At 36.9% G+C, this 26,460-nt stretch overlaps 1 protein-coding gene across 2 annotated transcripts; it reads right to left on the bottom strand.

The window, feature by feature from the left end:
- Nucleotides 1–3,500: 3,500 nt before the first annotated feature.
- LOC135197620 (proton-coupled folate transporter-like) lies at nt 3,501–17,292 on the bottom strand. 2 transcript variants are annotated; one of them, XM_064224639.1, is made up of 8 exons: nt 17,164–17,292; nt 6,347–6,524; nt 6,059–6,211; nt 5,300–5,885; nt 5,061–5,156; nt 4,731–4,961; nt 4,339–4,495; nt 3,501–4,192 (listed from the first exon to the last, which is right to left on the bottom strand). In XM_064224639.1, the coding sequence occupies exons 2-8, from the start codon at nt 6,488–6,490 to the stop codon at nt 3,811–3,813; spliced, it is 1,749 nt and encodes a 582-aa protein (XP_064080709.1). In that variant the 5' UTR covers nt 6,491–6,524; nt 17,164–17,292; the 3' UTR covers nt 3,501–3,810. The 2 variants fall into 2 exon arrangements, with proteins under 2 accessions (XP_064080709.1, XP_064080710.1); XM_064224640.1 differs by lacking the exon at nt 17,164–17,292 and adding an exon at nt 16,973–17,117.
- Between the last annotated feature and the right edge of the window lie 9,168 nt (nt 17,293–26,460).

Genomic DNA, 26,460 nt, shown 5'->3' with positions numbered 1-26,460 from the left:
GAGAAGCTAATCACGTGGGATACTGCTTCCAAATATTTTGTGATGATGAAGAAGATAACAAATACAAATAGATTCCGTTTAAATCCCTAACCACAGGGAGGAATTTGACATTACAACTGAAAGCCCTAATTATTATAGCCACTGATTTTTATAGTTATCAGAATGCACATGAATTTAAGGAAGAGTATGACCTTCCAGTATAAAATGACTGTCTTGATCTTCATGGTAATTGTTACTGTAGATTTTGTAAGTATTAAGGTCACTTATACATATCTCAAATTCAGCAATTATACTTGTTATTACAGTAACTGTAATCTTACTGCAAATTTCAGTTTAAATTTATCTCATTGTCGTTACCTTTTATACTAGACGATGTTTAATGTAATCAGGCGAGCATAGTATGCATAAAAAAATTTTAGAATATGTGGATATTAACTAAAAATGTGCCCGTGTTACGAAATATAGTTTAAATTACTGAGTTATAAATAAAAAAATAAAAATAAACAGATTACGCTTAAACCTGAATTTTATCAACGTACGTCCGTGTAAAGGTAAGGGTTCTTTTGACTATTTATTATGAGCATTTGGAAGGAAGTTTACTGCTCACTATTAGCCTACCATCGTTAAGGGTCAATGGTTATTCTTGTGTGCCAAATTAAATGTTTCCCTGACATTTTTTGCAAAATTTTTACCCTTTTTTATAATCCCACCGCAAATGACGCTGTCACACGTCATCCAAACCTTCCAGGTGCTTGTCAAAGTGTGTGTGAAGATGACTAACTGCAGTACTTGATACATTTGTCACCACAGCCTAAAACTGGATTGCATCCTTACCTTTACACGGACGTGCGTTGATAAAATTCAGGTTCAAGCGTAATCAGTTTGTTTTTATTTTTCATTTCTAATTCAGTAATTCAAACTATATTACGTAACACGGGTGCATTTTTAGTTAATATCCACGCATTGTGAATTTTTTGTATGCATACTCTTCCTTAAATTCATGTGCATTCTGATAACTAAAAATCAGTGGCTATAATAATTAGGGCTTTCAGTTGTAATGTCAAATTCCTCCCTGTGGTTAGGGATTCAAACGGAATCTATTTGTATTTGTTATCTTCTTCATCATCACAAAATATTTGGAAGCAGTATCCCACGTGATTAGCTTCTCATCGAGGCAATATTAAAATGTTCAGTAACACATTCCACCTTCCATAGTATTGGGTGAATAATGACTTCATTTTTAATACCTACTAACGAAAGCTCATTTCTTTACGAGTTCCCAGTGGAATGCTTGTGTGACCAAGAGTTACCAAAAAAGGGTTACCAAAAAACTTGTCTACGTTAATGGCAGGGTTCCTCATTCCATGGGGGTCGATGACCCTACCTCGGTTCTATTACAAATATTGCACTTGCCCGCCATATGGCTGTCTACTGGAGAGGAGGCCTTCCACCTTGATCTACTAAAACTAGTAAATTTGATTGCTATCAAATTTTCTCACAGAGTTTTGTGTGTTGATTAACCATATTTCATTTCCTTTTATAAAACCGAGGTTGACTCATTCACATGACCCCAAATGACCTTTTGTTACCACTGGAGACTTCAACAAAATACGGAGACATCTCGCATCTGGTGTTTCCCAATCAGCATGACAGGGCAGCTCCCGAATTCCCTCACTTGTCCTGCTGTAGCCAGATGGGAAAAGTGCCTTTTCCAAAGTCTGGCAATATGCCGAATCTACTTCTAAGACGTTTCAGCCATAGCTAAAGTCAAATTCTGCTATATCATCGCATTTCAAGCCATTGTGGCACAGAGTTGAACATCACAAGTAAATCATATATTTCTAATGCCACTGTAGGAACAGGTGGAACTAAGGTCTCGTGCCACTGCCAGCAGTGAAGGAATAGAATGAGATGGCACAACTATAAATTTACAAGAAAAATAATGTTTACCTTTTCCACATGAATATATTGAATAAGAGTAATATAAGAAATTTCACTCTTGTCTCAAGGAAAATTTTAAAATCCAGGCTAGCAGTAACCTTTGTTTAATGGGACCGTGGGGGATAATATGCTTTGAAGTACTGCCAAAGTTCACCATATAGATATGCAATTACCCCAGGTAGAATTGGCAGAACTTTGTCAATAGGTACCAGGAAGCAAATATAGTTTAATGTATATTTTTTTTAAAGTAATAATCAGCTGAAAATAGCAATGAGAAATTTAGCAAATTATTAGAATTATTTTCCAATGTCATTTGTTCTAGGTGAACGCTATGCACACTTATAACAATTAGCTACTTGTGGTGTCCTTTTCAATCTAACTTGTCACATCCAACAAGATCTGAGCAGAACTGTTAAAATAGTTTTAAGCAGGCCAATGACTTGTCGAAACATAAGGCTCGGAAAACCTTCACAACTTCGGGGTAGGAATCGACATCTTATTCGCAGTTTTTCCAAGTGACAGGAATCACTGAATTGTTGTTGTTGATAGAACTTGATACCTAAAATTAATGCTGAACTTCATGCTTTTATCAGAAAATTGGAGCATCACAAATTCTAGTTTTTCCCATCCATAGGGAAGTTAAGAATCTAAATCAATGATTAGGCTTTGTTGTAGAAATAAATGAGGAGTACCTATCTTGACAAAGATACCACAGCAACATAGTAATTACTCCTGTGTGAACTACCAGGCTTTACTGAAAGTCGCATTGAAGCAAGAGGGTTTTGCAGACTAGTTATAATAAATTCTAAAGAGGATTTGAAACCGCGTTGAAAGCTGAAAAATTGCTCATCCTCATCTTTGGTGAAACGGTTTGCATTCCTCCATAATTCAACGTAGTGCCTTTCTTATTATTCATATTAGGGATTGAAAACTTAAGCACAAACCAGAGTTGCTTCATAGGGCCTATTAAACTAAACAGTCACATGTTTAGATTACTGATAATTAAAGACAAAGCTGTAAGAATCTACTTAGTCTCATAATTGACAGTTAACTTTTAAATCTCGCATCTTTGGAATTAGTGTATCTATTATTTACCTATAAAAATAATTAGCTATTCCTAAGAACACAACATAGCTACTTCACAGGGCCTTTGGCGTTCAACAGTCTTCCGTTCAAGTTCTTCATCATGATATACACCTGTCACATCCTCCTGGACCTGGGCTCACCAAATGTGCAGTTTACAATTTGTTCCAGGGACACCAGAAGATCCAAGACAACATCGACAGTTAGGATGATGACCATCCAGACAGGCATTCTCCCTATTCTATGAACTCTTTTATATATATATATAGATATTATATAATAATATATATATATATATGATATTATATATATATAATAATTTTCCTTTTGAGGAAAATTTGTGTGGTATGTTTATTCCGAGGGTTATGAATACATCTGTGCGCACTAATCTCTATTCTTCTGGTGCTCCCTAAGGTTGCTGAAAAATGAATCTCTGAGGCCCTACGTAGGTAATTAGAGTCATGTTACTATGTTACTTCATTTTGTGCAATATATTAAAAAATATGTACATTAGAGTATTGACATTTTATTATAGCTAATAGTGTCGAAAATCTTTGGTGACTATGATGTAGTGGTATGAACTAAATTACAATGCATAACAAGTTTACAAAAAATACTTCTTATCATACATAACATAAATACTAGAACTAAAGACTTGTATCTAAAAGAAAATGGCTATGCTTTAGCTACATTTTACAAATATTTTAATCAAGTATTTTCAGTTGTGTTGTACTTTTCATGATCATTTCCAGTCTTTGCTGAATCCTCTATACTCGACTTGTGTTGTCAGCTGCCCTTGTTGTCAACTGATGAGATATTCTGGCTGGCAGTCTCAGGATTCAGCACTTTAGTGTCATCCTCATTTTCGCTCACAAAAGAATGATTGATTACACCTCGCTGATGTTTATTGATTTCCAAAGCATATTTTGACTCTGCCGAGCACTTGTCCATGGTCACTTCCTGATTGTGCCGGAAACTGTCCTTTAATGAAGCCTCAATACCGTTGCTGTTTGGATGAACTTTACTTGAAGTTCTGCTTAGACTTTTCTGGGGAGTGCCAGATGTCTTTCTTTCCAGAACATTGTTCACTCCATTACCAGTTTTGTCTCCACAAGATTCTAGATCGTTGTTGCCAATTGACAAGTTGACACTCATTACCAAAACACATCTGATGGGGAAATTTAGAGTGAGGATTATTATTCATCTTCGGTCAATAAGATCAAACATATAATCATTCATCTGTTGAAATTATCTTTGATTTTTACAAATAAAGCTTGAAAACTACTTGTTGATTCCACTTTTCATGATACTTACATAAACGCAGTTACGATGACTGCATTGAGGCTGGCTCCTAAAAAGAACTGGGCTGCGGGAAATGTTTCAACAGTACTGTAGTACAGAGGAGAGTAGGCGGCAGAGGCCACCATAGGCATCAATCCGTTGACAGCACAAACCACAGCGCTGATGCGTCCTGCAAGTTCAGGCAATGTGTTGTATCAACTTAAAAATATTCCTAACAATTCTAGTCATGTCTATGATTTCAGTTTTAAGAGATTTCAGTATAATCATTTAACAAAGAATGTATAAGAATGAAATTTTCTGGAGATTTCCCTTCAATCTGTTGATATTCTGTTTTTCATTAATTCTATCTTTCAAAATCCAGTGTTATGAAATCCTGTAAAATATGCAGAGCTCATTCTCTTTACCTTTTTCGTTGCTATCAACCAGCTTTGTAGAAAGTGACCTGAATGCAATGATACATGCATTTGAAATGAGGCCTACTACTGGCCCAAGCCATACAAGAAATGACTGGTCTGCATTTCTGATCATCCCATAACAGATATATTCTGCCATCATAGACACAGAACCCAACACTACTAATGCAGCATCATGGATAGATAGAAACTTTGCCATCAGAGGAACCAAGAACAAAGAACCTGGAAAAAAGCTCTTGATAAATTCAGTACTTTCTTCTCAGCCAAAATATTCACCATAACTTCAAATTGCAAACAATACAAGCTAGTGCTGTTTCTTACCTATTGCAGCCAGAAAGTTTCTGTATGTGACCCAGTAACCATAATCTGTAGCATCCCAAAACAAAGTTTTACGGACAAACATGTACATAAGGAAACCTGGAAATAAAGAGGAACATAAAATATTAAAAGCACAGTTTGGAATAAAGTCCATAAGAAAAACAGTGAAACTGACATAGTCAGTCTACAAACAAGTTGCTTTTCTTACACTAGAACATTGCTAAATCAATATTTTTCTTTACCTCTTGCAACTCGGCGAATCATATTTGCAACTATTGTAGTTAGGAGCACAGCACGAGTATTTCCTTCTCTCTTTTTGAGTGCAGTCTTGAAGGATTCTGCTACTCGTTTCCAGTTAAAGAAATCTTTGATCATTTGGGCAGCAGAAAAATTGCCCTCAGGAATGATTACCTCTTGAGTCTGGAGAGTTTGTTTTACCTGGAATTCCCTCTTGGCAAAGGGCCCATGGCTCTCCTTGATGAAGAAAATCACGTATAGTGCAGCTGAAATATAGGCCAGCACGACCAGACCAAGAGCTACATTATAACCAGAATATTTTATGATAAGAGCTCCAATGAGAGTGCCCGGTGGACCACCTAAGTACCACATGGAGTTAGCAGTACTGACTCGAGACGTTCTACTCTTTTCTGGTGTTATGTCACTGATATAGCTGATGGTTGAAGTAAGTAGACCAACATCACATCCACCGACTGCCTCTAAGAATGAGACGAGGTATAGAACTTCAACAGGCCAAGATGTCTGCCAATTACTGATGAGGTATCCTGATGCATACATTATATGGCACATCAGAGTTATAAGAAGTGGAATCTGAAAGAAAAAAAAAAAAGAATGGAGGTTGGGGATAGGGGATTTTTACTGTTGAGACCAATAAAATGAGAAAAGGATGGTTTCAGAGGCTTTACTGTCTAGAAATATTATTTGCATTACAGTGTGGCATTTAGTATGTAACAAAACCAAATGCAGCTAATAAAATGACCGACCTTCCTTCCATACTTGTCGCTCCAGGCTCCCATGAAAAGCACAAATACCAAAGATGGGACAGAAAGGACTATGTTGTTGTAAAACGCGACTTTGCTAAATTCCTTTTGCACCTCGTTGTTCTCTTCCTCATGGCGACTCAGGTTTCCACATATCTAAAAAACCAAAGTTGATGGTTATCGTCATATAAGGATATTCTAGTTTCAGAAAACATTCGTATGGTGTTCTTGCGATGCATTTTAGCGAAACTATGATGAACAACGAGAACAGCAAAATAATTCCATACTCACTTCTGGTGAATACCCGAGGGAGACGGAGCATATCTTGTTCATCTGAATGTTCTCCAGGAAAAGCAACATGGCTTGGTTGCAAGCGCCATCTATGAGCATGACAGGCTCAATTGTGACCCTGCTAAGTGCTGAGAGAATCCACATTTTTGGTGAACCGAAGGGAGTGTGTAGAGATGGCCTGTTGAAATCAAACATTTTGGTTTACTTATGTGCATTATAAGGGCGTGGCTTGGCACTCAGATCAACATCATTCAGTGCCGTGCAATGATCAAGTTAGGAATATGACTTCAGGTATGTATAGGAATGTATTGCGTTCAGATTAGTTGTTGCGAATGAACTGCAATGCGGGAATCATAGGAAGGATTATAGGGATAAATTATCCCTATAAATTATAAGGATAAATTACATAAGCACCGGGACATATCAAGAATATTTAGGCGATACCAAAGCCAGAACCTACAGCTTCTTCAGTCAGTAGCAAAAACAACCGTCGATGTCTGAAAGTGTTTATTCTCTTAATAACTCATCCAAAAATTTGTGCCTGGCATGTGCTCCCAAGCAAAACGAAACAGAGATGGTGGAATCTAGGTTTTGTAGCAGATGGCTTGAAAGTCCCTTGAAATGTGGAATTTAATTTTTGAATTTGGTAGATTTCTCATGATTTTTCCAAAATCTTGATCATTCATCTGTTTATCGGCCCTTCATTTCCGAACTTCTTTATGGTGATAGGAAAGGAGGTACAAATTCTTATAGTGTATTACATGCTATCGCGCCGTCTCTGTCTGGAACCGATTGATCAAGAATTCTTGCAGACAAAGATGAAGTCATTCATGCGGGTTTGTTGCAATCCTCGCTTTGACTGCATTGGTCTTTAGTCTTTTCTTCTCTCTCTCTCTCTCTCTCTCTCTCTCTCTCTCTCTCTCTCTCTCTCTCTCCATTGGTTGCATCTTACTCTCGATAGTATATACCCTAAAAAACTTGATTACAGAAATTATATCAGGTAGTATTGTATGTTTTCCTTTAGCCTGATTAAAACCTTGCTCAGTTGACGAATTATACCGAGGAGTTGAGAGGCTGGTGCGTAGATTTTTTGCCTTTTCATAGTCTTGTCTTGCAATGAAAGTCTTCATGCTAATAATCAGCATGAGACGATGACACTAAGGCATCCTGTGGTTTCTACGATACAAGGAAAGGCTCTACGTAAGTATTCCTGGATTAGTTATTGAATTGTGTATTCAGTATAGTATCATTTCTGTAGCACTATTTAGGTGTTATATAGTGCCATTAATTTATGAAAATTTAAGCAGAAATAAACTGTGAAATCAGATTATTAGAATTAGGTAAATATAACCTAGTCAGAGCCAAGATGCACCTATTAGTGAACTGGATGACAAATGTCGACAGAATTATGTGTTTACTAAGATCTTTGGTACAAATCTGCTTTCTGTACTTGTGTATAACAAAAGTATGTGAAATGTGCAAACTTGTATTATTTCCTATTGATATTCTTCATTTTTCACGCGGGAAAACAGGACAGATTGTCGGGATATATCATCTAAAAAGAGTTCAGATTATGGTAAAGAAAAATATTGAAGTAAAAAGGTTTTAATTCATTACCAGGAAGGCCAACTGTGAAGCGTTTTCATCAGATTCTTTGAACTAATCTGTGAATGATGAACTTGTAACAGTGGAGTGTGAGTAGAACCCAAATTGTATGGTATTTAATACGCTCAGTTAACCGAGTACCAAAAAAATTAATCTTTTTCCAGTTTGGCAGACTCAGGTTGGTTATTTACTCAATTCAATGGATATTGGCGTGATGATCGACCACACCTGGACTCGGCCCTCTTTTGGAGAAGTTCTGGAAGAGAACTAGTTTTAACTACCTACTTGTTATTTCCTTCTTCAGTCAAAAATATCGGCTGCCCCGAGGTCCAAACAAAAGGAAGAAATGTTAAATAGAACTCATAAGGTCGGATACGGTTAAATATAAGAATAGGTGGTAGGAAGTAATGTTAAATATTAATACTAATAAGTTTCAATACGGTAGATGTAGTAGGAAGAAATGTTGGATAAAACTTATAAGGTACAGTACGGTTGATAGTAAGAAGAAATGTTTTGATTCTTCATTCCTAGGGAAGCAGTGAAAGCTAACATGATCAGCTCGTTTTTTGTTTTTTTTTTATTCGATGAACAACCGAACGTACACAGCGCAGTCTTTTGGCATTTTGTTGAAAGATAGCAGTGCCACTTAGGGTGGCCAGACGTCCTGCTTTAAGCAGGACAGTCCTGTTTTTGAGCATTCTGTCCTCTGTCCTGCTTTGCCTTAAGAAGGACAATAATAATGTCCTGCTTTTTGTGTCTGTCTAAAAAATCAGAGATGTCATTCTGCTGAATGTTGAAGTGAGATTTGGTTGACTATTTCTCGCTTTATTGAATACCCTAAAGAAATGCCAAAAAGAACGACTACATTTAACCATAAATGGACCACGGAATTTGGATTTATTTCTAAAAGCAGAAAAGGTGATTATTATGCACTTTGCACAGTATGCCATTGTGATATGGATATCGGTGGCACGGGAAAAATTGCAATTGAACGACATGCTGCCTCAGATGAACATAAAACTAACACTCGTAGTGCTGGCACATCATCAGTGTTATCATATTTCTGCTCATCTCGATCATCTCAAGATGATAAAATAATGGCTGCAGAATTGTGTAAAGTGTATCATGTTGTGAAGGATCATCAATCATACAGAAGTGTTGATTGTGGAGTAAAAGATGACAAAGAAATTTATAGTGACTCATTGATAGTGAAGGGAGTAACATGTGGGAAGACTAAAACAAAAGCTTTGTGTGAAAATATTCTAGCACCGTATTCTGTAGAAACACATTTGGAGTAAATGCAAGTGTTAACTATGGAAAACACAACAGTGTTTATCAGAAAATTAAAATGGCTCAAAAGAACGTTATTGCTGCAAACTATCTGGCTCATATTTTGCACAATACAACAAAATTTGCTACAGCCAAAATGGATATTGATGTTGAAAATATTGTGCTAAAAGTTTACAGCTATTTTAGCATTTCAGCTAAAAGAACAGCACAGTTGAAGGAATTCTGTGAATTTGTGGAGGATGAGGTTGCCAATTGCAATCTATTGCAGCATGTTGTGACTAGATGGCGTTCTCTCTTGCCAGCTATTGATAGAATACTTAAGTGTTGGGAAGTCCTAAAAAGTTATTTCCAGAGCATATAGGTGAAGAAGAGGAGTGCCCTAAAGTACTATGGAAGTGCTTTGGAGATGAAGGAAATACCTGTGAATCCTCTGAGATCTATTTCTTCCTTAGTCACACTCTTAAATTGTTCTCAGACACAATTGAAAGACTAGAAGCCAAGACATTCAGCATAACTTCAGTATTCAAGTTAATGTCTGAACTGAAAAGCAAACTTGATAGAAGAGCAAATGATCGTTTTTTTGACTTTGCAGTAAACAACAAGCTTAGGCAACTTACACCCGATTTGTCGACGAAATATAAAACAGACTTCATTGCTTTCTATGAAAGAGCTATAAAGTACTTAAGTGAAAGGTATGACTTCTCTGAAGACAAATTTCATAACAAAGTGTCAAAATTAAGTCTAACAAGAGCAATACCTTTTGAAGAATTCTGTGACACAGTCAAGGCTTGTAACATTCAAGAAATAGACATGGATGAATTATATAAAGAGTATGGGATTGTGGAAGCTATTATCAATACTCCTGAGATGAAAGATAGCAACAGTGAGGAACGTTATCTCAAGCTGTTCAGTAAATGTGAGGTCCCTTTAACAAATCTGAAGAAGGTAGTGCTTATATTTTCTCTTTTCCATGCAGCAATACTCACACAGAACGGGTTTTCTCAATGATGACTTCAGCATGGACAAATGAGAGAAATCGTCTGCAAGTGGACTCTGTCAAAGCAGAGCTCCAAATTTGTAACAACTTTACAGAAGATTGCCCTGCTATGTACAAAAACTTTTTGGCAAATAGAAACCTCTTAAATATGGCAATCAAAGGGGCAAAGTACAAACGTTAGATTGATAATTCAGTAACTCGTTTATTTAGATTCTAAAATAATGTTCATTTTTTTACCCAAGTTATTTTTATTTTTCTTATTATTATTATGTACTAAATTGTCCCATCATTAATAAAATTGAGCATTAATTAATTTCAGTTCCTTATTCTTATACTATTTGACAAATAAACGCTCATTTATATATACACATATATATATAATATATATATCGTATATATATATATATATATATATATATATATATATATATATATATATATATATATATATATATATATATCATTTTATATTGCAACCCTCAATAATCATGTTAAATTTAGGTAAAAAATTGGTGTTGGCAAAAAAAAAAATCATTGTCCTTTTTGGGAATTTTGAAGTGGCCACCCTAGTGCCACTACGGAAGACACAACCCCTACTGATTTAATGAAAATATGGAAGTTCTAGTGTTTTCCTGCCAGTCACTAACCTACAGTCAAACCAAAATGACCGCGAACTTGTCGTGCGTTTTCAACGTTGCCGCTTTTCCCAGATTTGGTTCATAAACCCTTGACGTCAGCTGGGATGTGAAGCAGACGTGGCAAAATGGCTGCCACAATATCTTCCTTATAACAGGTTAAAAAAGGTAAACACCTTCACGCTATTGTTGTGCTTCCTAACACTGAAGACATAAAATGAGCGAAAGAACTGAAATCTGATGAAGAGTAAGGATGATTTATTAGTACAATAAAAATAAAGCTGCAGTATATGAAGATTTGATATCACACATTAAACTGTTTTGATGACAGGGTAGGGTAAGGATGATTTAGTTTCTAATCATCTCAATGAATTATGCAACGGCCTCTATCTTCTGAAAAGCCCTTGGGAGGGATAAGTAAGATTTTATGACCGGATTAAAAAATCCCGAATAGAGGGATACAGATGAATTGTAGTAGTTGAATAATAAGCCAGGAGGAAGTTTGGCAACGTAACTCATGACACCCAAATTAATATAAATTTTGGCTTTACTGTAGACCAAAGTTTTATGAATCTTGCTGTATCTTGAAGTCCAAATACCTTAAGTGGATTTACTATGGATGAATTGGAGAGTAGGATCAAACTAAGATTACTATTGCTCCTAAGGGCACTTCTAACGGAGTACATTTGGCAACGTGGGAGGAAACGCCTAAAACGATTAGAAGGACTGGATATAGTATAGCAAACGAATGAGAAGTCAGTAGCCTGACCTGGGATAAACAAGGTCTAGCTTTCTACTCTAACATCATAATCCGGGATGTGCAGGCCTCTCTGGCGGGACTGTTTGTGTCCTCCCACGTGTGTTTAATCCCCGCATTCTGCCAAATGTACAACAACAACAGAGATAAAACCATTTCTCCCATTACAGATATCAATATCACCTTTTCCGTTACGCAGAATTCTAAGTCCATCTTATAGGTTCATGATTGATAAAGTTTTTTTTTTATGCATTAACAAGAAACGGAATCAGATTTTCTGTCAACATGGCATCTCATTTTAGTGCTGTTGCCAATGTTTCATGGAACTCCACGTGCGTTTAAACCCACGATAAGCCGCTTAGATTTTCTCCAGGGAGCACTTTCGGTGGTCGCGGTATATGTCTGGAGGCAGTTCTCCTTTCTACAAAATATCTTGATTTCTTAACATCGTAGGTAAAGAATAAATTGGTAAGCATGCGAATATGAAATAAAGCATAACAGAGAAAGTTTGACATTGTGATAAAATAAACAATCGTATACAGACAGATCTCTCTCTCTCTCTCTCTCTCTCTCTCTCTCTCTCTCTCTCTCTCTCTAGACAAAATAATAGATTGGAAACAATGACTGAATATTGCTTGAATACGATATGGCAACAAACTTTTGGCATGACTGAAGTGTAGGGGAAAACGTCTCAAAAAAAAAAAAAAAAAAACTCGCCTTGACTTTTACCGCAGTGGTGGTGTGGAAAAAGTTTGATTGAAAAAAAAAATAGTATATTAAATTCGTAATTCGTTAAAATGGACCAGAATATAACCTATTTCTATAGCATTCATTAAATACTTCTAAGTATCTATGTAATAATGAAAAATGTACATCTGCAAGTACTGACAAAATAGTTAAGATGGACATATGTTAAAATAAAAAAAAAGCTGTAAGTGAGAGAGAGAGAGAGAGAGAGAGAGAGAGAGAGAGAGAGAGAGAGAGAGAGAGAACAGGGCGGAATAGGATGGAGATTAATGTATCTGGATATGTAAAGCCCCTATAATCTTATAATTATAGCTTCAGGGTTTGTCTCAAAGACATTCAGAAATCTGTCACAAACGTGTCAGTTGTTGCTTTTGTAAAATTGGCACAGGGCAGGTCTTTAAACCCCAAGCCAAAGAGGTCACGTCGTGATGGCAGAACTACAGCAACTAATTTGGTGCATCCCGAGGGTTGACCTCCCTTCTTTTGACCTTCAGCTGCCCCACCAAAAAGCTGCCCCACCTTTTAGTAGTTACGACCCGCGCAGGCAAGCAAAAAGTTGCATTCTCCTGCTATCTATGCTGCAACCTTTTGCACAATACTGTATGTCTATAGTAAACCACTGGCTTACATTGGCGATAAATTTGTACTCGTCTCTATTAACCCCAGTGACCTTAGAGTACTATATTGCAGGCTCTGCAATGTGCGCCAGTCATTTGGGAGTCGAATTTCCCAAACGATTGTTTGACCTTTAGCTGAAAATTCATAAGTGCTGAACACGAATTTCTAATGTTTTTCGCACCTCTGTCTGTTCTGTACATCTCTCTCTCTCTCTCTCTCTCTCTCTCTCTCTCTCCTCTCTCTCTCTCTCTATCTTACTCTTTGTCTACTTATTTAAAATTGCATTTGAAAGTGCAAACGCAAGCTTCATATCCATACAATTTCCTCATAAAGAAAAGATATAAAACGCTAAATTGTCTCCTTATTCTCACATATTTTGGAGTTTCTGTCCCATGAGATATTTACGCTACCACCTAAACGAGCTTTCACTAAATCAAGGTTCACATTCATTCTTCATGGATCCTCCCTCCATGATTCTTTGGCGTAAGAGATAAAAGCCGTGTCCCCCAAAAAACAACGTTATCCCACCGCCAGTGGGAGAATTTCCGGAATGTGACCTGCTGCCTCATTCATTTACTGTGATTTGAAAAAAAAAAAAAAAAAAAAAAAAAAAGAATCTCGCCCCATATGTCAAACATGCAAATGAGTGCAGTCTAAACACGTTCTACAAAAGGGAGTCACTCCATTATCTATTTCTTTTTCCCCAACTAGTATATAGGAGAGGCGTTTTTAGAAAAGATAAGTGAAAAAATATACCGAATGATAGTCATAACAACCCTGGCTTGTCTTGTTTGGCCAATGCTGGTTGAGGATCCGTTATCTGAAATGCTTGTGGATTCGCTATTTTGTAATAATTTATTATATCTTTTTTTTGTACTTTTGAGTTTGTGTTAAAACAGAAGTTCCGTTACTGCGGGATCTATGGAGATCTGCACTTGCCATAAAGAGTATTACTCTTGAAAAATACGGTATGAAGAGAATTACTACATTACTCTTGAAAATGTCGTCAAAAGATAATGAGCCATTAATAGTACTACCACAAACGGAGTCACCCTTATGTATTCCGCGTCTTATATATGATACCTCTTACATGACGCTGCATCTGCTTCTTGACACAAGGCGCAAGCAAAGTGAACAAGTAAATAATGTGTCGGAGCTTCTCCGGCGCAATCGAATTTTCTGTACAGCGTATGATACTGTATGAAACTCTCAGCCACTCCCAGTGAAACTCAGATGCGCCCCATGAACTTTCAGCCACGGCCCGTTGGTGATCTGTGTTGTTGGTTCGATAGCGGTGCCAGACGCACGATCATGGCCAACTTAAACTTTAAATAAAGTGAAAACTACTGAGGCTAAAGGGCTGCAATTAGGTATGTTTGATGATTGGAGGGTGGATGATCAATGTTCCAATTTGCAGCCCTCTAGCCTCAGTAATCTTCAAGATCTGATGGCGGACAGAAAGCTAAAAACGATCCTCCATTGCCAAAGAATGAACAATCAGAGTCCGCCAAAACCCACCCGCAAGCACCGATAGATCCCAAAGCGTTCAGCTGTTTCGAAAGTCTTCCTTCACCACTTAATGACCTCGAACTCGTCAGAGTAGGCTCCAGCGTGCAGTGGGGTAACGCACATATTTCCGTTACGCGACCCCCTCTCTACTCTCAGCCTCTCCCCAGCCGGTTACTGCCATCTTAAGAAGACGTGGGTCACTGGGTAGTGGAAACAAGTCTGCCTCGTTATTGACCTGGGCGCTTGCTGCTACCAGGCACACGATGCCAACACATGAAATTTTGAATGCTTCGTACCTTGTAAAAGGAGGAAACTTTTGTGCGGGTGGCCTTCGAAGTTGTTCAAGACAGCCGCGAATGCTGCAATATACGCCCCTTAACTTAAATACCAAACGCACCGTATATAATGCATGTGATTGTGATTGTGCGTTTGTCTGGAACTCTATTAACATTAAGCTTTAGTCTGCTTTTTTGTGTATTTGTGTAAGCGTAGGAATAGAGACAGGATTTCTCAAATGATGTTGCTGATATCCAACTTAGTAAATGCAATGAATCTCTCTCTCTCTCTCTCTCTCTCTCTCTCTCTCTCTCTCTACACACACACACACACACACACACATACAAACAACGAACACAAAGATTCAGTAATCTTAAGGTTATTACAAATATGTGACAGATTATGAACTTATAATTATGTTCTTATTTAGCTTACTACCAAATTACGTCAAGCTATTGCACTGAGCAGCCGTATATCATTCGCTGTGGCTAAGATCTAGTGTGAATGTGTAATACATTATATTTACTGAGTAATACAACAATATGCTATATACATATATATACTGGCAATGTGTGGAAACCAGCATTCTTTAGAATGCTTAGGCAATATATAATTCCTAAAATCGGCCGTCGAAGTATGAAATACTTGATATTTCATACATTTCCTAGGTATTCTATGCAATGTCACAAAGCAAACCGGCAAAGTATAGAACACAGCAGTCTCGTTAGTGGCACAGGGGAAATGGAAGATTATGGGGTGAATATTTTGTGCGATATTTGATTCAACACTAGGTATGCTGTCGAAGGTAGAAGACAGTCGATATCGAATCTGAAAGTACAAGCCAAATAAATAAGTAAATAAATAAATGTAAAAAAAATAAATTAATTAAAATGAACTCTGACAAAGAATTTTCATGTTTGGGAGACACTGTGCGAGTTCTTATCCCTGACGTCGACTAAGGACGCGGTGACCGGCAGTTATTATGAATATGACAGAAGGCGACTTTTACCGACTTGGAACGGCACAAGGAATTTTAAAGCAGCTCTATGCAAGATCACAATTCACTGTTTGCCCAAAAAGCTTACCCAGAACCGGAGATATTCCTGGCCACGAAATGTCTCTTCAATCTGTTGCAACTGCTCAGTCCACGGGAAGCGGGCAAAGGATTGTGAAGTGCTTTTGCAAGACTGAAAATTAAATTCCATTCAAAAAGCCTTTCTAGCCTTCCTTGTTGTGATAAGTAAGTCATGACCGTTGTGATTCTCTTGTTCTCCCAGTCAGAATATCGTGTACTTCATTTTTTTTTTAACGCATCATTGTACTTTCCAATTTTATTATGAAACCTGTTGATGTTTAATTGTTGTTTCATTTTCAGATATTTTATTAGAAAAGAACTTTCCCATCTTACACTTTGCCAGATTAGTACTTGTCATTACTCATAATACCTAGGCATTTTATATAATGCCTAGGAAAAGTATGTAATAGCATATTTTCACACCATTCCTAAAAACACCTACTTTTCACATCTTGCCAGCAACATATATATATATATATATATATATATATATATATATATATATATATATATATATATATATATGTATATGTATATATATAAATATCTATATAGTATTATATATATACATATATATACATATATATCATATATATACATGCAGTACGCATGCTAAAATTACATTTACATATATGCTGCAAGGATACGCATGAAAATACTTGAAGAAGTTGCCATATTATAAAAAGAGTGGTAATGATAAAAATGATGATAAGGCTATCCACTATTTACTCTTTGCTACGAGAAAGTTACAGACAGAGTTCTCTCATGTTTCCAAACTACACGAAGTCTGTCATTTCTTGCATTAGAAAACAGAACGTTGATTCTCAAGATGACATGACCAGCTTTAAGTTGCAGATAAAACTTGGTAGATGAAAGGAAAGAAACTTCTGATAATGTTTGGATAAGCAAGAATAATTCGATCCAGGTTTTAGTTACTGATCTTTGCCTCATCGTTGCGCATAGTAATCTACTACTAATACAAACATCCACAACTATCTTGACATTTTCTCTATCACTTTCAAACTGGCCATCGGGCGAGTGAATGCGGAGCGAGCGAGCAAGAGAGCAACCACATGCAACAAAAAATCAGTTTCTATTGAATACTGATTTCACTCACTTTTGATCTCGAAGTTCGCAACGCTCTGTGTCATTTGACTCAAGTATCCATCCACGCGATGATCCCACTTTCTAACGCACGCACCATTTTCTTCCGCGATGAGTGCCATAGATTTCGAATATGGCATTTCTAGAATATTAAAGAATCGCCATTCACACAATCCATTTAACAGGCAAGTTTCATTTACTCACAGATAGAGTTGGAAGAGGTTTCGGGCACACGGAGATATGTCTCATGGAAATGGGTATCTTTTAGAACGCAGCCAAAGACTGCGCTCCGCTTCTCTTGCCTGGGTTTTTAAATGTCTCGCCATATCTGTGGTATCCTTGCAATTCATACCATGCAGGGGATGTACGCGCATCAAGAAAGGGATGTTTGTGATCCTCACTGCGCAAGTGGGTTGGGCCTAGTGACGTCATGCGGCCGTCAGTACGAGATCCTTCTTGCACAGTAATCGGACTTGGTTATACAACAGGAATTTGCAGTAGCCCAAGATACTGTAGATGTCCAGATTATCATTACTACTTAATTGAGACCGTTGCATTTTTAGTATGAAATCAAATTCCAATGATTGTTAAGGGTGCCGCTAATTAATCGAAAGAGACACAAAAAAACCAAGACATTATTGGAGGACAAAGCAGAAGCGGTGACATTTTCGTTTTCCGGCTGCCTGAAAGAAATGGCCAAGAGTGTTGCAACGAAGACAAAAAGTCCCATCATTATTACATTTCAAGAGCCTATGTTCTGTAGAGGAAGCTTAACTTAACTACAATTGCAGCTTGAGCAAGGTAGGTTGCAGAATTATTTTTAGTGAATGCACGTAAACCTTTTGTCACAACATATAGGTCAACGACAAGGAAGTAAAAAAATAAAATGCCAGTAAAAAGCTAAAATCTAATCACCGTAGTTTGTCACCAATCAAAATTCAGAACGACTAATAGAAATATATTGAGGCAAAGCATAGATACTATATTCAATGAAGACTGGAATGGAAAAAAATACAGACATTTAAATAAAATCAATAAATGCATAACCAACCCTAACCTGACAATGGATGAAATGAAGCATAAAATCTAGCCTTTTAAGTCAGACATTTTCATTGGCCTTAGAGACTCTTCAGATTATAAACTATTCTTGGATGATGTGGGTTTCTTCGACCTTACCAAAAACTTTGACGTATCGAGGGTCAGTTCCACCTGATGTCCATCACATTCAACTGTGACTGGGAAATTCAGTGAGAATGTTGGCAGAGGTAAAGACTTCCATCTCAGCCTTCTAATTAAGACAATTCAAAGACATGGAATCTCAATTCATTAAACAACAGTTTCTTTCATTCCAACTACCAGTGTAAAACATATTATTAAGTCATCAGGATGAGACAAATTGTTTTCAGTTCCTTTTACTCCAGTCCATTGTGTACCCTGGAAATTGTATTATCAACCATGAACCCCTTTTAATTTTGGCTAATATTAGATTCCATAGTTGAGTGAGGGAGCATGCCATTAATAAAGAACACTTCATATGCAAAATGGCTAACGTGATATACAGCGCGAAATGAAAATATCTACACCCTAACTACCAAGTATCAAAATTGTAACCTACTGTTTTCTAACAAATTTCCTTTTAAGTTTGCTTTTCTTACGTATCAATTTTCATGTGAGCTTTTACTTCATAATTGTGTACATTCCTTTTAACTTCAGTGTATTTCTTGGCCTTTTATGATGGATAACGATTTTTCAAAAATTAATCAGTAAGGATGTTTATCGCTATTCCGATGTTTATCTTCAACATATTTAAGCCAACAATACTCAAATTTACCTTACACTGGGAGTCACCGAAAGGAGTTTTATATGACTGGTGCTTCCTAATTAGAGAGCCCGAATTCAACCAGAATGTGCACACCAAGGTCGGAAACATGGTGGATAAGTCAATAATAGCCTACATCTGTAGCTGACCCGAAAAGCATACGTTGGAGTCCTGGGTGGGTGCACATACGTACACTTATCGGTGTAAGTTATTCCCGGTGTAAAGGGATTTCAATATCAAGGCGTTTAAGGCTTATCATTTTCAAATATAGGTCATTTGGCAATTAGCGAGAAATGGGTCACTGATTCGCCATGTATTACAAACTTAGCATTGAGCTGTCACGATTGAGAGAGATTTATTTCTGTCCGTCTAAATACAGAACCTGTATTCTACACGAATATTATGTACAGCAGGGTCGAAATAAACTTATTGCTCTCTTGACAGCTTAGAGGAAAAGTCAACTTCCTACGTTTGTTGCAAATCCAAGTGGCTTGGTTTGGAATCCTGGCTGGGGCAGGAACACTTATCTCTTGCAACTCCCTTTGGTGTAAGTTATAAGGTATCCCCAAAGTAAGCTGAATTCGATACTGAGGGACATTTGTAGCTGTATATATCAGGAATTAAACAGACAACAGCCAACGTAGTCGTGTGTGTGTTTACTAGCCAAATCATCGAATGAGGGCTGTAAAACAATAGATATTGGAAACAGACTCAGTCAAAATTGCATAAAAGTTAAAATCATTAAATACAAAACGTACAAAAATCATTTGAAAAATTAAGACATTGGAAATCGACAATCAGAACTTTAAAAGAAGAAATTCTAGTACCTAACTCTCCCGGAACTAATAAATGAAGTGAAACGCTCAGTTTTCAAAGGGAGGACGCTAACTAGCGATATCTATAATAAATAATTATTTAAAACCAAGTAAAGTTCCTCGTTGGACAAGTGGTTATCGCGCTCGGCTGCCATTCCGATGATCCAGAGTTCGATTCTCTGCTCGGCCAACGCGGAATCAGAGGAATTTATTTCTGGTGATAGAAATTAATTTCTCGATATAATGTGGTTCGGATCCCACAATAAACTGTAGGTCCCGTTGCTAGGTGACCAATAGGTTCCTAGCCACGTAAAAATATCTAATCCTTCGGGCTAGCCCTAGGAGAACTATTAATCAGCTCAGTGGTCTGATAAAACGAAGACATACTTAACTTTTTAAAGCCGAGTAGATCTTGTTTGTCCGCCCCAGTGTGAAAAGTCGAGTCGGGAAGTCGTTTCAACTACAGCGGCGGCGCGCGTCATAAAGTTCGTATACAAACAATCAGCAGAGGTCTGACGGTAGAGTGAAGGAACAAGATACTGAATGGCTAATGATTCCAGAATGGGAAAAGAGTAATCACTAGGTGCTTGGACAGCAATATAAAAATCTTCATAAGAAAATGAGGTCTTACATCTTTTACAGTGCCCTATGACATCAGTTTTTTTTCTAACTGATATCCTGTAAGGTGAGTAACTAGCTCCAAGACCTTTCTTTGAGCAGTCTTTCGATGACTCAAACTTCTTCCTCAATATAACAATTTGGATAAGTAAAGCAATAGGCCACCAAATACCACTGTGCCAGACGCACGATCATAGCTAACTTTGATCCTAAATAAACTAAAAACTACCGAGGCTACAGGGCTGCAATTTGGCATGTTTGATGATTGGAGAGTGGATGATCACCTTACCAATTTGCAGCCCTCTAGCCTCAGTGGTTTTTAAGATCTGAGGGAGGACATATAAAGTGCAGATGGACAGGCAAGCATCCATCTCAATAGTTTCTTTTACAGAAAACTAAAAAAAAAACAATAAATTTTGTACCTTGCATTATGTCATTATGTAAAAACACTTACTGTAACATTAATGAGTCCGAGTAATTAAATATCTAGAAATGAAGTGAATTATCGTGTTCGGGCTCAACAATTGTGAATTGTATATTGAGGTGCAAGGCCATGAATGCATTACGAGAAAGTTTCAACAGCCTCTCTAGAACTAAAGAAGGCAGTGAGGCGTCCGATGATTATTATCGTCTGTGAAAGGGAAGACGATTTGCCAGGAGTCGTCCTTCGAGCATTTGTTCCTCAACACATGAAAGCATTAGCCATAAGGGGACAAAATGGGGAGCCCATCGAGACACAATCAACTTGGTTCTCAATTTTCCTGTTACAACAAAAGAGAGCGTCATGCATTTTCTAAGAGTTTGTTCAAATATTTCTTGCTAAAGCCGTGAACTAAAGTTTTCAAAAAATATTCTTATCCAGATTCACGTCAAATTATTAAAAAGGAAGTCCTGTGGTAGACTGCAGGTCCAAGACTGGTAGGGATGGATAAAAATCGCCTATTATGTACTAGATATTTCACTGTTGATTATTATACGGAGCCGAAACAGAATTTAAAGGAATATTTTCTTTGTCAGTTTTTAGGAGTCCATAGAGTACCCCATATGACGCGCTAGAAGATTCAAATCATGTTAAGTGCTTTATTGTATAATGTTTCGGTCATTAAAGCAATCAGTTTTATTTTGATCATTAAAACAAGATGAGTTGATACGTTGCACAACCGAGTTCTCTAAACCAAGTGGCATTCTTTAAAATTTCCCTTAGTTTCTATACGTAATCGTTTTTATTTAAACTGATTGTGGTAGTTCCGTTAACTGGTCTAGTTATGATATTATCTGGACTATTGAATATCTTTTCCAGCGCACGCAGGAGAAATGAGGACTTCAGTGACGTCTTTACCGACTCGGGCAGAGTCGGTAAAGATGTCATGAAGTCCTGATTTCTACTCTATCCGCTGGTTCGAACCCACGAGAGGACGAAATTATTATAAAAAAAATTCCCCGCCGGTTAAACATTTATGAAAATATAGTAATTCCAAGGTAGAACGAACTGGATATTAAAGGACATTTGTAGCTTAATGCGTATATATATATATATATATATATATATATATATATATATATATATATATATATATATATATATATATATGTGTGTGTGTGTGTGTGTGCGTGTGTGTGTGTGTTGTGTATATGTGTGTGTGTGTGTGTATACGTATATAAGATATTTATATATTATATTTAATATGTTTATATTATATGTATTTTTAAAGATTGTCTCTAGATAGGGTGCAACTACATATTATGGGTACTCACCTAAATGTACAAGTGCCTTGATCAAGAAGGGCAATACCAAAGATAAAAAAATGAGGCTGAATGCCTGTTTCAGTGAGGATTGAATGCAAATTCCAAGGGTTAGCTTAATTTATTACATGTCCACACATAATCATAGTAAGAGAATTGATAAAACCCTATGGGTTGTAAGGGAGACGTCAGGGCCATGTAACACAAAGCTAATTGATTATGAATCCGAGGTGAGATTCCAGAATCTCACCTCGCACTCATGATAGGGAATCGAGGCAACTTTATGTAAGGCACTGAATACTCGATCTCACAAGCATTAATCTTATGTTAATAATTGCTTAAGAGGAGCAGTTACATTAATGAGTGATTACAAGGGGATGAAACTACGTTACTGGTCACTTAGAGTAAAGAAATTATGGGAAGGATTAATGACTCGAAGCAGTTACCTTACTTCCCGACGGTATACATTTGGCGGGTAGCTACTAACAATGCAAGCATCTCACAGCAAGAAAGAATACAATTTGAATAAGTCACGCTAAAACAGTAACCAAAACATAACAGGGGAATACAGGTCTCGCCCAAGAGAATGAAAGCAAATAAGTCGAAGAATGAAATTGGCTGACTGCATTAACCTTTATCTGCATCGGAGAATGGAGTCGTTTACCTCAGAGGCGCCGATGGGAACGTGATTGTATTTGCAATTCAGAGGTGCGAAGTGCGCGGTTCCACTGGTGTTATGGAAACGTCTAAGAAAGTCTTTAGTGCACATGTGTCTTTCAGAGAAAGCTTGCCGGCACCTGGGCAGATGGCAGAGTTGTCTGTCCTTCTGCGACCTCTGCCCTTGTGGTTGAATCGCCATGTGGTAGCTATGTGGCCAATTCAAGATGGCGACGATTCGTCTCTTCCACTGCTAGGTAAGCCTTCGATTCCAGTACCAGCAAGGACAAGGTAGCCAAAGTCAAAGGGACGAGATATGATTCAGAGTTAATCCCTCAAAAGGAGTGATGTGTGAGTGTTAGAGGCAACTGAAACTGTATTGAGTTATGAGTAATTGTTAACTTTACTTTGAAATGTATATATATATATACAATATATATATATATATATATATATTTATATATATATATATATATATAGGTATATATATATAGTATATATATATATATATAATATCTTAAAATATAATACGTATATATATATAATATATATATATATAATATATATATATATATATATATAGATATATAGTTATATATATGCTTATATGTATTATACATATATAAAATATTTGAATTATATATAAAACATACAAGGTTCCCATAAAATCTCTTAGCAATTTAGAAAATACATTAAAAAGGCCATTGATGAGATATCTTTATCAAATTTGCTCTATGTGCATATATATTATTATTATAAAATATGTATTTGTAATATATGTATATATATATATATATATATATATATATATATATATATATATATATATATATATATATATATATATATGTATGTATGTATATATATATGTGTGTGTGTGTGTGTGTGTGTGTGTGTGTGTGTGTGTGTGTATTGTTATGAAAACTTTTCGGATTCAAGTTCTTCAATAAAAAACAAATGAAAATAAGACCTGACTGGGAATGAGAAAATCCTGCAAAAATTGGGGCAGACAAGGGAGGATGTAGATAAATAACATAAAACAGATAACTTAAACCTAATTTATTTTTCCCTAAATTTGCAATTGCTTTATATACGTTTACAAAGATAGTCAGAAACTTTCATTACTTACAAAAATAAAATTCATCAATATAAATGAAAAATCTGACAATCTTCAGATAGAACAAAAAGTCAAACAACTCAACACATAAGAATTATTAGAAGAAAAACAGTAGTAACGAGTCAGCACATTAAAGAAAAAAGAAAAAAAACATTTCCTATGAATGAGGGGAAACAAGAATTGATTTGCAAAACAGCCTAGTCAGTAAATAAACAAGCGTCAGCCATCTAATGACGTTTACTACAATATTAAGAGGACCACAAAACGAAGTAAAAATTATACAAAACACAAAAATATTTTCATTAGCAACGGTTTCATTTGTGGGTGCTGTTTTTTTTTTAAAGCCAACCTCGAAATTACTTTCAATAACACTTAAAACAGGAAACCGCTGCTCCCTTAGATATGCTGTGGGAGACGTTCATAGCTTGATAATAACCGTATCGGCGATGAGGGGCGTGACCTATAGAAGGTAGTGTCATCAGTGCCCTTCACCACATTTTGCCTCCTACTTCAGATCCGTTCCACTTCTTTCCTTCCGTCTAGCTCTCCAACCGCTCAATTCCCATTCTTACGTGTCAGCATTCAACGTAGAACTTGAACTGCTCCATCTTAAGCACGTGGCTACTGTGGGCTTAGTCGTTTTTTATAGTGAGTCGATTCACTTGGCATCCCCCCACAATCGCTGGCACCCCCCAAAGTATGAGGAACAACTCTCCTGGCCATGGTAAAGTGCCAGTTTTAAGGTTTCAGTAAGTCACGTCGCTATTAGCCTATTACTGTTTTTCTGTTTCCTTTCATTGTGCTATAAACCTACAGGGTGACCTGTTTTGCTCTTTTTTTTGTGCTGTTTCAGGTTGCAAGCATTTGAGTAAAGTGTAACGTAAATTGTTAGATTGTGAATGACCAGAATCAAGTTCATTTCCGGGCATCCTCTGCACAACTCGTCGATTTCTTAATCAGACGCCTCATTCCAGAGGAGTAATCAGAGGTGTTTTCGATTACAGATTAGGAGTTTGTCAGCTGCGGTTTCTCTGCATCAGCTTATGTGCAATATTGGCTTCCCCACCACACCTTCTCTTTACGGCGCCCTTCGAAGCAGGCTTCTATTGGGTTTCCTTCAAGAGAACCCCAGGCACTGCTTCTTCACCTTGTAGTGACGGACTGATGTATTTTGTCCCAGTTACGCTAACCGTTCTTGTGATATGATTTTCTATTGTGAATATAGTTAGTTAAATGAAAACCCAGAATTTACTTAATCACTCCCCTTTCAAGCAGACCTTCAGCCGTATTTACAGTCCAGCTCGCGTGGTGCACTGTGGCATTACTCATTCTTATTAGCAGCCTTCCTGCGACCCTTAGCCCTACCCCTACTTTAGCCTTTCACTTTCATTGCCATACCCTCTTCCTTTCTCACTCTCCAACCTCTGTTCTCTCTCTTTTCAGTGTTTCAGCGCTGAATGGCTGAAACTGTCCCAGTGCTTGGCTATATGGCCGAATTTTCACGAATCAAATGTAAAAGTATTTGAAATTACACAAATATCGAAGATTAACAAGCACAATTAAAAACTGAACATTGTGAAAAATCAAAGTATGTTCGGTGAAAGTGAACCGCTATCACAATTTTACATGTCCTTGGTGATATGTAGAGGGCATAAAAGGAGTAGAAGGAACCCTTCATGCTACTGCATATTTTCTGGAATCATAGCGGTCCTACTGTAGCGATATTTATGATTTTATGCGTTCCCGCCCCTCCGGCCTTGCGTAGACATTCAGCTCTCGTCGCCAAAGTCAGTGAGGTGAAGTATGCATTTTAAGCAAAGAGGTTCGCCTCGAAATACGTGATAAAGTAAAACTTCCTTATCGAGAGGCCTTCTTGCCATTTTTATTTTTAGAACTGGCGAGTTACTTAATTAAGACGATGTATATTTTATTGATTTCATTCTTTACCACAACGAAAGTTGTCTATTTCAAAAAGCAATCAAATAATTATATACTTTTCGCTGAACCAGATCTGACAAAAGAGTCCAACAAAGACGTCTCAAGGAGGTCAGAATTTACGAGTGAATCATGAAGCGTTAACAAAAGCGCGGCGGGGCAGTGCACTCACCGAGCAAGAAATAAAGAATAAAACGTGATAATACATTTTTTTTCGCTCTCGGGAAGCAGAATGCATACTAAACAGTGTAGAGTCGTTATCCATTTTAAAAAAAGGAGACACGATTTTGATTCACTGATAGATTTACTGAATTAAAAGAGGAAGCTATTTAGACTGCCGTGACGTAAACTGTTATCGCTTAACACTTTTTTTTCATTTTGTCCTTGGAGTCAAGTGTCAGAATTCCGTTATCGCTTCATACTTCCCTTACTCCTTAATTTGGTTCAAGGATCCTCTCTTCTATATTGAGCATGCCAATTAGTTTAACAGTGAATAAACCATGCTGAAGCGTCAGGGTGAATTATTCTACATAACTCTTGTATTTCAGGCTTCTTTCTTCACTTTTGTTTGTACTCTTAATTTATTTTGGTTTCTATCCTTTGTAGCCTCATCTCGAATGCTATTTCTTTAGTACAGCCATATGTAGTATCCTCAGATCTGGGCAACAAATTTCATTCGATTCATCTTTTGTTCTTACCTCCTCCATATCTTCTTTTACTCCGTAGCCTACTTTTAAATGATTTCCCCTTAATATTTCTTTAACAGTAACAAAAAGAGCCTTGGGGTTTGTGTGGGT

This window comes from Macrobrachium nipponense, chromosome 21 (assembly GCF_015104395.2).
Source record: "Macrobrachium nipponense isolate FS-2020 chromosome 21, ASM1510439v2, whole genome shotgun sequence".
NCBI classification, from domain to species: domain Eukaryota; kingdom Metazoa; phylum Arthropoda; class Malacostraca; order Decapoda; family Palaemonidae; genus Macrobrachium; species Macrobrachium nipponense.
Note: the sequence above shows the minus strand (reverse complement) of the source record. Positions and strands in the feature narration are given on the sequence as shown.

Bases quoted from the DNA above. Each gene is read 5' to 3' on its own strand.
- LOC135197620 (XM_064224639.1), bottom strand. From the start codon at position 6,490: ATGTGGATTCTCTCAGCACTTAGCAGGGTCACAATTGAGCCTGTCATG. The intron at 4,962-5,060 runs GTAAGAAACAGC...GCTTTTTTCCAG, and splicing joins AAACTTTCTGGCTGCAATAG to GTTCTTTGTTCTTGGTTCCT. The intron at 4,496-4,730 runs GTAAAGAGAATG...CTGAACTTGCAG, and splicing joins GGTTGATAGCAACGAAAAAG to GACGCATCAGCGCTGTGGTT.